The 15215-nt window shown below is 40.5% G+C and overlaps 1 protein-coding gene across 1 annotated transcript; it reads right to left on the bottom strand.

The window, feature by feature from the left end:
* Positions 1–492: 492 nt before the first annotated feature.
* slc16a5b (solute carrier family 16 member 5b) lies at positions 493–15215 on the bottom strand. The gene is made up of 5 exons (XM_007234896.4): positions 15015–15215; positions 9946–10399; positions 6536–6679; positions 4309–5157; positions 493–2682 (listed from the first exon to the last, which is right to left on the bottom strand). The coding sequence occupies exons 2-5, from the start codon at positions 10358–10360 to the stop codon at positions 2411–2413; spliced, it is 1680 nt and encodes a 559-aa protein (XP_007234958.3). The 5' UTR covers positions 10361–10399; positions 15015–15215; the 3' UTR covers positions 493–2410.

Genomic DNA, 15215 nt, shown 5'->3' with positions numbered 1-15215 from the left:
ATCAAATTTTAATAACATGTATAGCATTAAACACACAATCGTGCATAAAACCTGGGTAAAAAGAAAGTTATTTATCCAATCAGAAGCTCGGAATCTGAAGACAGTACAGCACTGCCCTCTAGTGGCGTGAATCCAATGTTTACAAATAAAAAAAAAAAATCATTAATTATCAATAATGTGTTTTTGAGATTCGAGATAGTATTGCAATACTTTGATACTTATATTAATATTTTAATTAATCTAAGATATTAAAATTTATATTTTCTAATGCCTTTTATCTTAGAAACAGTGATTAAATATTTCTTGAAAAATCACACTAAATATGGGGTTTTGCAGTGGGATCTCTAAAGTACACAAACTAATACGTACAGTGAATCATATTGAAAATATATGAGCATAATGAATTTGCAGTGATCAGGCACTGCAATCAATAATCAGAGATGCCCTAAGCAGTGCCGCCAAAGAAATAACCCAACAAACATTCACAACAAATATGAACGTAAATCTATTTATTTTAATACAAAGATAAGTTTGCATAAATATGTATAAATATGTTACTGATTTGTAGGAACATTGTCTCCAAAATCCATCAAGGCTTTTATTGTGTTTTAAATCAAAATAACTACAAAAAAATATATCTAAAACAAAGTATAAAGCAGCTACTTTATTGCACAAGGCTACTCTATGGTATCACAGTACTCTAAAATAACAGTGCTCAGAATTCACCAGAGTAAACATCTTGGTCAGCAGGCGTGACGTCATCATACATTATAACTGGCCTCTGGTGATTAGGAAAACTATGGTATTATGTTCAGTATTTCTAGTCAGCTTTTCCGTCGAGTAAACAGCAGTATCTCATATCTAATGGCACGAGTTTGTAAAAACACAGTCATTCTCTTTCATTAAAATGAATAATATCCGTTCCTCGCTCTGTGCTATTTGGTAAAGCTTTTTATAATCTATAATTTATAAAATAAAAAAAATGTTCTGCTGATTTTTGGAGATGCCTGCCAACACTAAAACTGTCTGTGTGCAAATTAAACTTCCACCACAGGAGGGCAGCAGAGGACAAAAAATATAAAATAAGGGGAGGTAACGTGTGGAAAATAACCCCTAAAAAAAATCCAGATTTGCCAGGCATTAACGTACAAAGCCCCTGGAGGGACATAGTGTATTTTTTCTTTAGGTAAAAAGTGCTGGGCACCACATACTAAGTGATGAGCACTATATACTAAGTAGCACAGCACAACACAGCAGTCTGAAGTCATGTACAGAACAGTTAAGATGCTGTCTGTGCTTGCCACTTAGAATGTGGTGCTCACTACTTAGTATCTGGTGCTCACCACTAAATTTGTGATGCTCACCACTTACTATCTGGTGCTCACCACATAGTCGCTGGTGCTCACCACCTTTTACCTAAAAAAGACCAGTGAAGGTACTCTTAGTAGGTGGTGTGTGGTGCTCCCCACTTAGAATATGGTGCTCACAACTTTGTATGTGGTGCTCACTACTTAATATCTGGTGCTCACCACTTTGTATGTGGTGCTCGCTACTTAATATCTTAATATCAAACAACAGACCATTAAAGATACTATCTCGTGCTCATCACTTAGAATGTGGTGCTCACCACCTAGTATCTGGTGTTTACCACTTAATATGTACTGCTCACAAAATAGTATCTGGTGCTTAGCACTTAGTAGCTGGTGCTCATCGCATAATATGTGGTTTCTTACCACAGTATCTAGTGCTCACCATTTAGTATCTGGTGTTCACCACTTAGTATCTGGTGTTTACCACTTAGTATCTGGTGCTCACTACTTAGTATCTGGGGATCACCACTTAATATCTTGTGCTTACCATATAGTATCTGGTGCTCACCATATAGTATCTGGTGCTCACCACTTCTTCACCAAAAAAAAACATATGTCCCATTAGGGGCTCTGTACTAAAGGGTGTTCCAGAGTGAGACCAGAATGAATGGGTTCATATGGAGCAAAAGTCATGGGACAGCACTATATAAATTGATCATGAGGTGTTACCTCAGGGGATGGCTTGGGAACGCCCACACTTGTTTACTGTGTAAGTTGTGAGGTGTTATCTTGATGTGTGAGTAAGGCTGTACTGTGGTCAGTGTGCTCATGGCAAGGCAACGTGAATTATGGGAGTTATTGAAGCTGTGCGCGTGACCGTGATCATGACCGGTTGTGTCTGGTTCGAATCGTCCATGTGAACAAGCAACCAAGCAAATCACATCTACATCCTGCAGGTCAGTGCAACTTAACTTTCTTTAGCTTCATGGGATGTGCCAAAAGTCATGGGACATGATTTTTGTGCCTGTCCCATGACATTTGGCATAACATTGTAATGTATACCTGGTGCATCTCTCTGTTTATTTATTTATTTATTTTTTTCAAACATCAGTGACAGTGTCAGAGTCTTGGATGGATGTTCTTTTTAAAGGCACTTGGCAGTTTTCACCATCAGCAGCTATGTTGATACTGGGCTTTAGACTCTCAGTCTCTTCAGGAGATAAAGACATCTTCTTCTTCTTCTTCTCCTCTGTGTCGCTCTGTCTGTCCAGCCAGTAGAAAGACACCATGATGAAGAGAGCAGCCGTGGAGACGGACACACTGCAGGCGAAGAAGACGTAGCCGTAATGGCCAGTGCAGTCCACCAGTACTCCTGCAAGACAGCAACAACAATGAGATTTAGCCTGAGATAAGCCCCCCCGGTGCTGAAATATTAATCTTATTGTGCTCAGGGAGATCTGCGCTGAGATCTGTGCCAGAACACGGAGATATGGCCTTTGAGTTGCCATGGCAGTGGTAACCTGAGAGGATCACGCTGTGTTCCTCTGTACTGTCAGGACTGAGCAAAGCTCTGGTCATCCTGAGGAACACGGCACATGATCCTTAATGATAATCCCCACTTTCACTATTGTTTTTTTCCCATAGATTTCAAAATATATTTACTTTCCTGTATTAAGTAGGGGTGTGTTATATCGTATCATTCACAATAATATCAGTATGATAAAAAAGAAAACATCCATACAGCATATAATTGGTGCTAGATGCTCCACCTTGTAGATATCCCTATCTTACACCCCGCAAACAGTCTATTTTTTTTGTTTACACTTTCACCTGTGTTGTTTAAATAGCAAAGACATTTATGAATATACAGCTCTGGAAAAAATAAGAGACTTGAAAGTTAAAAACCTCTGAAATATAATCAAGAGGAAGATGGATGATCACAAGCCATCAAACCAAGCTGAACTGCTTGAATTTATGCACCAGGAGTGGCATGAAGTTATCCAAAAGCAGTGTCTAAGACTGGTGGAGGAGAACATGTCAATATGCTTGTTTTCTTTGCATTATTTAAAGGCTGAAAGCTCTGTATCTTTTTTGTTATTTCAGCCATTTCTCATTTTCTGCAAATAAAGGCTTTAACTGACAATATTTTTATTTGGAATTTGGGAGAAATGTTGTTGGTAGTTTATAGAATAAAACAACAAAATGTTCATTTTACTCAAACATATACCTATAAATAGCAAAATCAGAGAAACAGATTCAAAAACTGAAGCAGCCTCTTTATTTTTTACAGAGCTGTATCTACGCCGATGGGCGTGGTGGTCTAGAAAATTAAGTGTGTTTAGGCATACTTCTGGTGTATTGCTATCTAGCCAGCGGGAACAAGTGCGCCACTAACTGATTTGAACCTTGACTACAGTCAATCATCAGAAGTCCAATCCTGTTTTGGCAACACCAGCACACCGCACACAGGTGTTTAAAAACTCCAGCAGCACTGCTGTCTGATTTTATCAGGCCTGTACAACATACACAAACATACTAATTATAGAAATGATTGATTATAGATTATTACACTCCGGTCTATGTTTTTTAGTCCATTTTTTTACGTTTTGTTGGCATTTAACATTCCCTGTGTCACATGTGTATTGGGAATACAACAGACAAGGTAATACTACCCACAGTGGACAGCACAGTGGGTGGTAATAGTGACTTGTGGCATCTTGCGTAAATAGCCCTACTCCCATATACTGCAGGCCAGTGCAGTGATCTTTAGCTTTCATGGGAAATGACAAAAATCAAGGGACAAGAGCTATGGGATAGGAGAATGTGTCATGTCAGTTTAGTGTATTTTTTTTTACTGAAAAAACTTTTTTCATGTAAAGCTCTAGTTTCTAGATAAAGGAAAGAAAGGTATCCTTTCTTTAACTCATCAAACCATTACTTTAACTGTACACACACTCATCTGATCACACAAACAGTACAGTAAGTAGCTAAGCTTCACCTGCCAGTGGCGGACCCAGCAGCAGTGTGATGCTCTCCATGACACTAATGAGTCCCAGGGCGGGGGGGAAGCGGCTCATCTCCACCGTCTCCATCAGCACAGTAAACAGCAGCGTCCCCACGATGCTCATGGAGGCGGCGAATGTCAGGACATAGGCCAGCAGCATGTTGAAGCTTGTGGCCACCCCGCATATGCAGTTGCTCAGGCCGTTGAGCAGCAAAGCACCTGAAAACACGTAGACGAAGCACCGGCTGCCCCGGAAGCGCGGCAGTCCGAAGACCAGCGCCGCTGCCGGCCTGACCGAAATGTTCACCAAGCCGAGGATGGACATCAGCAGGGCAGCCTGATCCTGATCAAGACCTTGAGCGATGGCGTAGGGCACCAGGTACACCAACGGCACCACGAAGCCCAGCATCATCCACGTCACACCCACGGCATAGGCACGGAAGCGAGGATGGGTGCGCATCAGGTCAAAAGCCACGTGCCTGCGCAGGAAGGGCATGATTCCAGAGACGCCGCTCTGCAGGCGGCCCTTTAGCCCCTCTCGCTGAATGTAAAGTCCTGTGGCTTGGGAAGGCAGCTGAACTGGCACTGTCTTTGGCTTTGGCGTTGTGGCTAGAGGCCTCATCACGGCCCCGCAGACACAGCAGTTCAACAGCACCCCGCCCAGCACCAAGAAGCTACCGCGCCAGCCAAAGCGGCCGAGCAGGAAGTTGGCCAACAGGGGCAGGGTGCTCAGACCCAGCGCTGTGCCTGTGGAGGAAAGGGCGTTGGCGAAGGCGCGACGGCGGACGAAGTAGTGGCCCACCATGGTGACAGACGGCTGGAAGCACAAGCAAGATCCCAGTCCTGTGGAGAGGGAAAGAAATATTATAATTAACCAATTTTTAAACTAGATATTTTAATTTCGTACGTTTGCCAATTATACAGTATATATACCTTATATATATATTTGATGGTAGAAACAAGAACACAAAGTTTAAAGAACTACTACACTAGATACTGGCACTTTTTATTTGTTAGATTGGGGGAAGAAGTCGAGCCCAGGGGTTCTCAATGTTCCACAGACGTTTAAAATACTAAGTCACTATCAAAGTATTCAAAAGGCTTACGTCGATTTGGGATTTTTTATTGTGAAAGACCCTATTTTTACCATTTATCCACCAACCCAGCTAAACATTTTTGATTATTTGATAGTTTTCTGAACATTAAAGTTAACATTCCTATAATCTCTCTTCCAGTTTTCTGGGGGTTCTTAGAACATTTTTATTTAATGTTTTTAAATGTTCTGGTAACATCACTGCAGTGTCACTTGTGTCAATGTTTTCAACCTATGTACAGTTTTCCCAACTTATATCATCATTATATCAGTTTTATTCTATTTAAACAACTCTTTCTTTATGCGTTATTTTATTTTCTTCCTTATGTTGTTGATGAGTTTAACATATATTATATACACTACATTGTATGTTTAGCTTCGTAAGGGCTTTTATAAGCTAGACTATACAGTATGTTGTCAGTCGAAAGATATATTTTCTCTCATTAAAGCTCCACTAGGTAGGATTAAGATTTTGTGCTTGTGGGCTCCCCTACAGTTGCAGAGTGTAATAAATGTTTCAGGCGGATTAATTTCTCTTTCTCGTTTTCTGGCTTTCACAGACATATTCGGTCTCTTTCCAGCTTCTGCCAGAGTGTCTGTATGTTAGTTTGTAAAGAATAAACCAGTAGTTCTTGTAGAACTGTTAGAACTAAACGTCGGAAAGCAGGTCGCAGTTCTTGCGAGCGATGGTCGCGGCCGCCTCGGAAAAGTCTGGTTTGAGCTCAGAGGAGCTCCGGCACAGACACGAGAGCACCGCTATTCCTCCTATTACACCTCAATGCAGCTCTGCAGTGAGTTTCAAGCTGTAATTGTACTTCTTTAAAAAGATTCAAAATCAAGGAAATCCTACATAGTGGAGCTTTAATATTTTTCTATTCCAAAGTCAAAATGATGTCAAAATGTAAAAACTGAATACTTGGGGTTTGTGGCTAAACTAGGATTTACAATGTTCACAAGTATGGCCAATCATAAAAGTGAGTGGGATTCAGCCTACTGATTCCAATTCTACTTAGAACAAGGGATAAAATTATGGCAAGTAACAAATTGATGATGATCAATGAGAATCGCTATTGAATCAATCACCAATTACCAATCACCAAGCACCAGGGTACAATGAACCAGAATAACCTGTGATGATTCCAGCCCCGATGTACAGGTCCATCATGGTCTGAGCGAAAGAGCTAGCCACCATTCCCAGTCCGCTCAGGATCCCACCCACCATTATCGTTGCACGGCAACCATAGCACTCCACAAGTGCGCTGCACACAGGACCTTGCAAAAAAAAAAAAACGAAACCTCTGTTATTGTAATACTAACACTGATAAAAGAAATGGACATAGACAACACAAAGCACACCCAAACACTAATGCCTAAACACTGACAATCAGAGAAAACAATGGGTGAATTTTAATAATAGATAGATACAATAGATATATTTGAATTACAGATTATTCCCTTTTAGCGTTAGCCACACATATGGAGATTTACTGGGTAAAAGCAATGAATGCGTATTGCTACTGGAGATATGAACGTTTGATAAAAAAAAAAATCCTCTGTCCTGATCACAAAAGATCAGCCTGTACAAGCTTTTTTCACAGGTCTGTACTGACTGCCAGATTAAAACCAACAAAAAAAAAAGAAAAATCTTTATCCCTTCAAATCAAAGCAGGGTGTAGACAATCAGATTAATAAGCAGCTCTTTTAATACGAAGATTTTACAAAGACTCTTTGATGTGGGGAAAGAACATGTTCCAATTATTTTTATATTTTCATACATTTTAGGAAAGATTAGTGTATGTCATACCGGTGTACTGTTCTCTCAGTGATCTGTCTTATTACTCGCAAAGACTTTACTGTAGGGGGGGGCTGCAGTTTTTTTTTTATTAAGATCATTATTTAGTCTATGGGCCCTATTTAGAAATTTCTATAGGCGAGCCATAAACTGTGCCACGTGCAGATTGATTTAGGACGTGTCAATGCGTCTTTACTATTGTAACGACGGGAAAAGTACACCTTATGCTGCTTAAAATGCGCAAAAGGCATGTACTACTTCACTTAATTAATCATGGGTGTGTTTTGGGCTTAATGTGAAATAAACCAATAAGTATGTCAATTGTCATACATTTCCTTTAAGAGCCGGATGCTCTTTGACTGGCAGATTGCTATTGTAACGGCGCAACACTTCTGCGCTTCTCAGCAGAGGAAACTGACCGCCTCATTCACGCTGTGAAGATGCGTGATAGGGCTGCAACGATTAGTCAATATAATAGACAATGTCAATTATTTAAATTTGTCAACTATAAGTTGTATTGTCGACTAATCGTTCATTTGTAACAGTAACAGATTACACAAAGTGCTGGGGACCGAAGCGCAATGGGAGATGGGTAAAAGGCTCACCCACACAGGTTACACTCAGTTAGTCTGTGTTTCTAAAAGTGCCCAAACCGAACAGATTCCATATTTAATCACTAAATATTGGTACTTTCCATGTTTTTTACAAAATCTTGATATTTAAATGCCTTTTAAATCTCATGTTCAGCTGTTTCGATTGCTTTTATGGATAGAGAACATGGCAGAAATAATCGTTGACTAATCGACTAATCAGAAAAAATAATCATCAGATTAGTCGACTATCAAAATAATCATTAGTTACATCCCTAGTGCGTGAGAAGGTAATTTACGAGAAGCGCAATTTTATTTATTATTCTGAGTGGGGGTGTATGGGAGCTGAGTTTGTTGTCTGGGTTCAAATCAGTCAGTGGTGCACCCGTGTTTTCCACTGCCAAGATAGCAATATGTCAGAAATTTACCTGAACACAACTCACTTCCAGACCACCACGCTTATGGGGGTAGATATGTTCGCACGCATCTTTGCTATTTAAACATTACAGGCAATAGATGTAAAAAATAGACTGTTGGTGGGGTATAAGATAGCAACGAGTATTACGACTCGCCTTGTGCAGGGTTTAAGATAGGGCCCAGAATGTCCAATCCATCTGGCACGCCTTTTCAGTCCTCGTTTAAACTCCGATAATTCACGTTCCCTTGCCTTGAACACACTGGGCAGTGTTCAAACTCACTTACAAGATAACACCAACTTACACAGCTGTGGGTCTTCCCACGCCTTCTCCTGCTATCTGATATCCAATGACATCTGGCTCGTACCGGTAAGAGAATACACCAACAAATGCTCACATTTATACACAAACATGTACATCTACATTTAATCTTCTCTAGCTCTGATCTTTCCAGAAGAGACAATGCTAAGAGGTAATGGAAAGATAAATACACACTCTTGCAACAGAACAACGGGTTTTAAAGTCAGTTAGACCACCTCCTGCCTCCCTCATTGTTGTCAGAATGAATTTGATGCTCTCCTAAAGGGCAACAGAAGATCAGAAAGCATATATTCTTCCTTCACACTCCAGTGATGAGCTCTGTGAGCAAACTGTCCTCACCACTGAAGAACCTTATCTAACTATTTTGTTCTACCCGCTGTGCCGTGAAGTACAACAAACACTGTGGGAGAATAGATAAGGGTGTGGAGACAGAGAAGTTGTGTCTCAGTGATTAATTACGAAGAAAGTTCAGGGCTCTGTTCTCCAAAAGAATGGTGGAAAGAGAGTGTGCAGTGTGAGATTTGTGCTAGGTTCACACTTAATGACTTTTTGAGTCGCCAGTCGTTGTGCTATTCACACTACATGACTGGTTGTGCTGTAATCACAAGTCCTTCAGTTATGGAGATTTTCACACTACATGACTGATCGGTAACACGGGTCATGAATTACACAATTTTTCCCAGTGGGGAAATCGCTGACCACCTGGCTGCACTCCAAAAATATGTTTATATTTTATATGTTACAAAATACTTTACTAATTCTTGTTTTGTGTGGATTACAGAACACAATATTCTTACCATCACTTGGACATAATTCAGGTCTGAAAGGGTTAACAGTCATTTCCTAATATATAAAAAGGAAACAGAAAGAGGTCATACTCTCCATACCCAGCTCTGGTCTTGCAGAAGATGTGTTTTGGACCCGTGGTTATCTTTGAACCTGATCCCATTGGCTGTAGGTAGTCGCTGCTCTTGTCTCCCAGTCGCTGACTGGATCAGATATTTAGCATGTTAAATCTGCGACTCGTCAGCAATCACTCAGCAACGGCTTAGAGAGAGAGAGCGTCTTTCAGTAGTTCACACTACACAACTGAGCGAGCACCATGAGAGCCCTGTTTTTTAGTCAGCGATCAACAAAAAACTGGGCTAAAATCATGTAGTGTGGACCTGCCATTTGTGGAATCTCTTTGTATGAGTTTATGACCAGTCATGATGCGATTTGAAGCCTTAAGCCTTCTTGTGCAAGTCAAAGTCAAGCCTCATCTCTGATTTTACCATGATTTGATTCATTTTTGCTATTTTGTTTTTTTTGTGTGTCATCTGAGGGTCTCTGCAGAAGTTTAGTCAACTGAGTTACCTCAAGAAATACAAGGTTTAATACTGTAAGCCTGGGCAGAAAAAGCTGGACTACCCTTCCTACCTCCAGCATGTAGCACCGCAGTCATGATGGCCGGCACCCAGGACGTCTCAGTGTTGCTGGACTGGAACTCGTTTTGCAGGTCTGTGTAAAAGATGCCGATGCAGGAGGGGAAGGCCAGCGTCAGTGCCAGGACCAGGACAGTGGCTGCCAGCACCACCCAACCCCACTGTCCATCTGTAGCCAGCTGCTGTCCACTGCGCCTCTCTACTGCTCCTTCAGCAGGATCCTGCAGCTCCTCAGACTGACTGCACCGCTCCTCCTCCTGATCATCCTGCTCCTCCGGTTCACAGCTGCCTTTCTGTACCAGTTCCGGCCAAGAATCTGAAGCATTAGGGCTGGATCTGGCCTGATGATCATTGGACCTGCTGTTTAATGTGGCCCTCTGGCCCTGAGGGGCCTCTACACCCTCTGTCATTCTGCCAGCTGGAGGGGGGGCTGCTGTTCCAGCTGCTGTCTGAATGGAGGAGAATAAAAGTGAAGACAGTAAATGAAAACATCTAGTTTTCTGTCAGACTAGAGGTATCAATCGATTAAAATAATAATCACAACAACATTCTGTGATTAATCCTGATTAAACTTATAAGACTATATGTTAAATAATGGATATTTAAATGCTAATAAAAAAGAATGAAAGTAGGAAAGTAGGTGTAAATGGATAGACAATATACACATAAGTGGTGTCAATCGATTAAAAGTATAATGCAAATTAATCTCACTAATATTCTGTGATTAATCCCAATTAAACTCTTTTTTACGTTTTTTTTCATAAGACTAAAGCTTTTAAAAATGGGTACTTTATTAGAGGATTCATTCACAAGCTCCCTTTAGTGTTTAACAGTCATTTCCTAATATAACAGGAAAACAGACAGTGGTCAGACTCTTCATAAACAGCTCTCTTGACTCCCAGTCACTGACTGGATCAGATATCAAGCATGCCAAATATTCGCTGGGCGTCTGCGAATCATCAGTGATTACTGATGAGCGATCACAATAATGGATATTTAATTGCAAATAAAAAAAGAATAAATGCAAGCTTGCCAAAATGAATCATGGAGATGGAAATATTCATATTAGTGGTGTCAGTCGATTACAAATTAATTGTATAAATTACAACAATATTCTGTGATTAATCATTAATAAAATGCTGGTATTTCTCTGTATTCTTGAAAGGAAGAGAAAATAATAGTGTAGTGTGGTGTGCCTCCTTACTTTAGTATAATATATCTTGGTAGCTTTGATGCTTTTTTAAATTACAGTCCGTGAATGTGCTGAGTAAACGTTTAATGGAGAGCTTTAGGAGAGAAAACATGTAGAAGTAGCATCTGTGTATGCAACAGAGAGAGAGGGGGGTAGTGAGTGTTACTTATGAGATTTTATCCATTCAACATCATTTCAGCATAAATACAAAGTAATCTAGCTATCTTATGAATTTGACAATAGCGACGTCATGTTTTTATAGTTAAATAAATCTGCTAAAACATCACTATTCTCTGTAAAATTGGTAACATTAATATACGCAAAAAATGAACACATTAAAGTTAATACGCAAGTGCTGACAGTACTCTTTATACTTTTATGAAGTTTATCACACTGTAAAGCCTTCTGCACTCATATTACTAATTTTACAAACTGATATTCTTTTAAATCATCATAATAATGACACACATAATGATATGTAATATATTATCTTTAGCTGTGTTCCTATGACTGTTCTGGCCTTGGAGATTGACTGTAGCGTGGTGTTATACTGAATACTGTTATCAGGATGCTTTTAATGGTCTGGTCTGGAGTGTGAACCGACTGAGTGTCATGCTAGTTTCCTCTATTGAGTGCAGTCTATTCACAATTGTTCTACATGGTGTAAAACCAAATACAGACCATAAAACCTTTTTTCATCCTCTTAAAGATACTCTGATGTGTAAAGACTAGAGGGCATTCCTGGAGAGGGATACTGTAACATGATATAAGAACTTGTTTGTGCTCCTTTTTAATCTTTTGAAGCCCCCAGAGTGCTTTCTTTCATGGTCATCTGAGGTTAATAACAAGATGTTATTAACTAAAGGAAACGCAGCATGATTGCACCGCTGAATGAGGAACGAGGGATGAAATAATGTGTGTGTCAGTATGGCTGTGGCTTACAGATCAGATTGGGGATCTATCCTGAAGGAGTACAAGAAGAAAGGTGGCTAAAGGGACATAGAAACTCTAAGACTTGGTCGTCAGTGAAAATAAATGGCAGTAAATTGGATAACGAGGGATAGAAAAATGACAAACAGGTGTGTGAGGGTCAGCATGACTGTAGATTAGAACTAGGGGTCTTGCCATAAAGGGATTATGGCTGTTTGCTTGCTGTCATGCATGTAAAACCCAAAGCTTTTATAAATAAACGTGAATAGGAGTAGTAAAGAATGAAGATTAAACAACAAATAAATGAGTGTGGATCAAAATGACCAAGTAAAGTTATTTTTTTTGGGTGGGAATTACAGGGCATCTTTCGATACGATATTATCACAATATTTTGTTCATGATAACAATGGTATCTCAATACTGTGATTTATTGGTGTCAATTTCACAGAATTTTACAACCAATTTCTTTACCGCATGTTTACCCTATTTATTTGATTATAGTGCCTGTGTTTTAACAAAAATGTCTATATTTGATGCCACATATCCATAATGTATCGCAAACAAAAAACATACAATATATCACAAAAGTAATATTTTGTCCCACCCATAGTGGACAATGGAGGCCATTCCTGGAGAATGATGCTTTGACATGATAAGACCTTGTTATGCATATGTTTAAGGTTTTTGAGCCTTTCTCGACCATCTGGGCTTATCATCAAGATGGTAATTTAGACACATTTGGCCCCACATACTGTACGGACCAGAAGTATTTAAACATGGGCACCGTCTGGGTAGTTCACTGCACATGGGTTCCAGATGAGACTAGTTGAGATTAGTTGGGTTGCAAATGATTGGACAAACCCACTCAGAGCCCATGCCCAACTGGATCCTACCTATCCAATGTTCTGCCCATGTTTGGCTGTGTTGTCATGGTAGTGCTCTCCTGCTACCAGAGACCTACAATGACCCCAAGATGTTGCAGAGCTCTGGATGTTGCTGCCATACTTAGACAGGGGGGCTTTAAATAATGCATAGGAGCATCTGAGGACGTTGGAGACAGGCTGAGTCTGTTACAGGCTGAAGTATGTTCCTGACGAAAGAAGCATGTTTATTTTATCATTATTTGAACAGAGTTCCAGAGTTTATAGTTATTACAATTCAGGGCGGAGAACAAAAGCTCAGCATGGACCCTGCTTTTCCAGCACTGCTAATCTGCTTCAGGATGGATTACAGTCCCAAAGTCTCTCGCTGACTGTACCCTGCAGAAAAACCTGAATGGCCAGTTGAAGCTGGTCAAGCTTGAAAGGGTGTTTGACCATCTTATATTTTGTCAAGCTTAGGGTACGTGTTTGTTTAAGGTTGATGGTTTAGCTGGTTTATAAACACAAAATGAACCCGATCAAACTAGAAAATCAGTAGGATCTCGCTTGAACAAGATGTTTGACCAGTAAAATCATGCTAGTCAACCAGTATCAACAACCTAAAGTAACCAAAGTAAATAACAAGAACAGCAAGACCAAGCTGGTCAACCAACTTGACCAAAATCAAATTCAACAACAATTCAAATTCATGTATGTTGAATTTGATTTTGGTCAAGTTGGTTGACAAGCTTGGTCTTGCTGTTCTTGTTATTTACTTTGGTTACTTTAGGTTGTTGATACTGGTCAAGAGCTGGTTAACTTGCTTGGTTACCAGTATATTTTGATGATCAGATTCCCAACCTCTTTGACCAGCAAGACCAAGCTGGTCAACCAGAAATGATAACCAGCATGTCCAACAAGATCAGCAAGACTAACCAGCCTGTCTAGCAAGCCAAAGTTGAGAAGTACACCCTGGTTGACCAGCATGACTGCCATGACCAAGCTAGTTGACCAACACATGACCAATGTGGTTGACCAGCAAGTCCAGCAAGATCCAAGCTGGTTGATCAGCATGACAAACTCACTGGGTATTTTTTTATTATATGTTCAGTGTTTTGTCAGATTCTTTTTTCTGTAAAGCTGCTGTGTGACATCAGTTCTAAAAATTGCTATATAATTAAATTTGATTTGTGTTTAATTTTATTCTGTTTAATCAACATGACCTAAAACAAATGCAACGTACTTACAATAATATTGGTCAAGAGCTGGTTAACTTGCTTTGTAACTAGTATACTTTGTAACTTGATGACCAGCTTCCCAACCACTTTCGACCAGCAAGTCTAAGCTGGTCAACCAGCATATCCAACAAAACCAGCAATACTTAAAACTAGCAAGACAAAGCTGTACTACCAAGATCAGCAAGATCAGCAAAACTGAGATGAACACCCTGGTTGACCAACATGACCAAGTTGGTTGATCAGTATTACCAGCAAGATGAATCTGGTTGGCCAGCATGACCAACAAGACCAGAAAGACCAAGCCGGTCAACCATTATGACCAAAATCAAGTGCAACATTAATAATACTGGCCAAGAGCTGGTTAACCATCTTGGAAACCAGTACATGTTTTCACCTCAATGACCAGCTTTTTAACCATCTTGACCATCAACAAATTTGGCTTACACCAAATAAAACCAGCTGTCAGCAGAAGCTGTTTTTTTTAAGCAGGGTTTTTCATCAGGGTTATAGTTGAGCAGATGTGAGAGACGTGATTTGACGTTAAAGGCGGGTTGCTTCGTGTGTTCTCTCACTTTGTCTCGTGTTTTTGCGCATTGGTATCCAGGGGAACAGCAGGAGCAGCACCTGTTCGCACAGCAGCCGATGTAACAGCGATAATCACGATAGAGACATATCGTTTTAAACATTTTACGATATGGAAGCGGAGTAATAATGAGTCACAACAGAGCTTAGGCTGCTGCTGCGGGTCAGGAAACGCTAGAATCACCATCAGTCATACGTTTTGTTCAGAAACTCATTCATACCATCTCTCTCTGTTTAAAGTCAGAGCTCTGGTTCTCCTCACCTCAGCATGAAGACGGCATCTGCTCTCGACATCAAGTGGCTGAATCCGCTCCTCCCCGCCGGTTCCTCTCCTCAGCTGAGCTCAGCTCTGCTCAGCTCGGGTCTCCTCCGAGCTCTGGAGGAGGAACAGCCCGAAGTGCCGCCCACCCAGGCTGGAGACCAGAGAGGGGGGAGCCAACCCGTGACCGGTGGGTGTCAGTAG

Source organism: Astyanax mexicanus, chromosome 19, assembly GCF_023375975.1.
Source record: "Astyanax mexicanus isolate ESR-SI-001 chromosome 19, AstMex3_surface, whole genome shotgun sequence".
NCBI classification, from domain to species: Eukaryota; Metazoa; Chordata; class Actinopteri; order Characiformes; family Acestrorhamphidae; genus Astyanax; species Astyanax mexicanus.
Note: the sequence above shows the minus strand (reverse complement) of the source record. Positions and strands in the feature narration are given on the sequence as shown.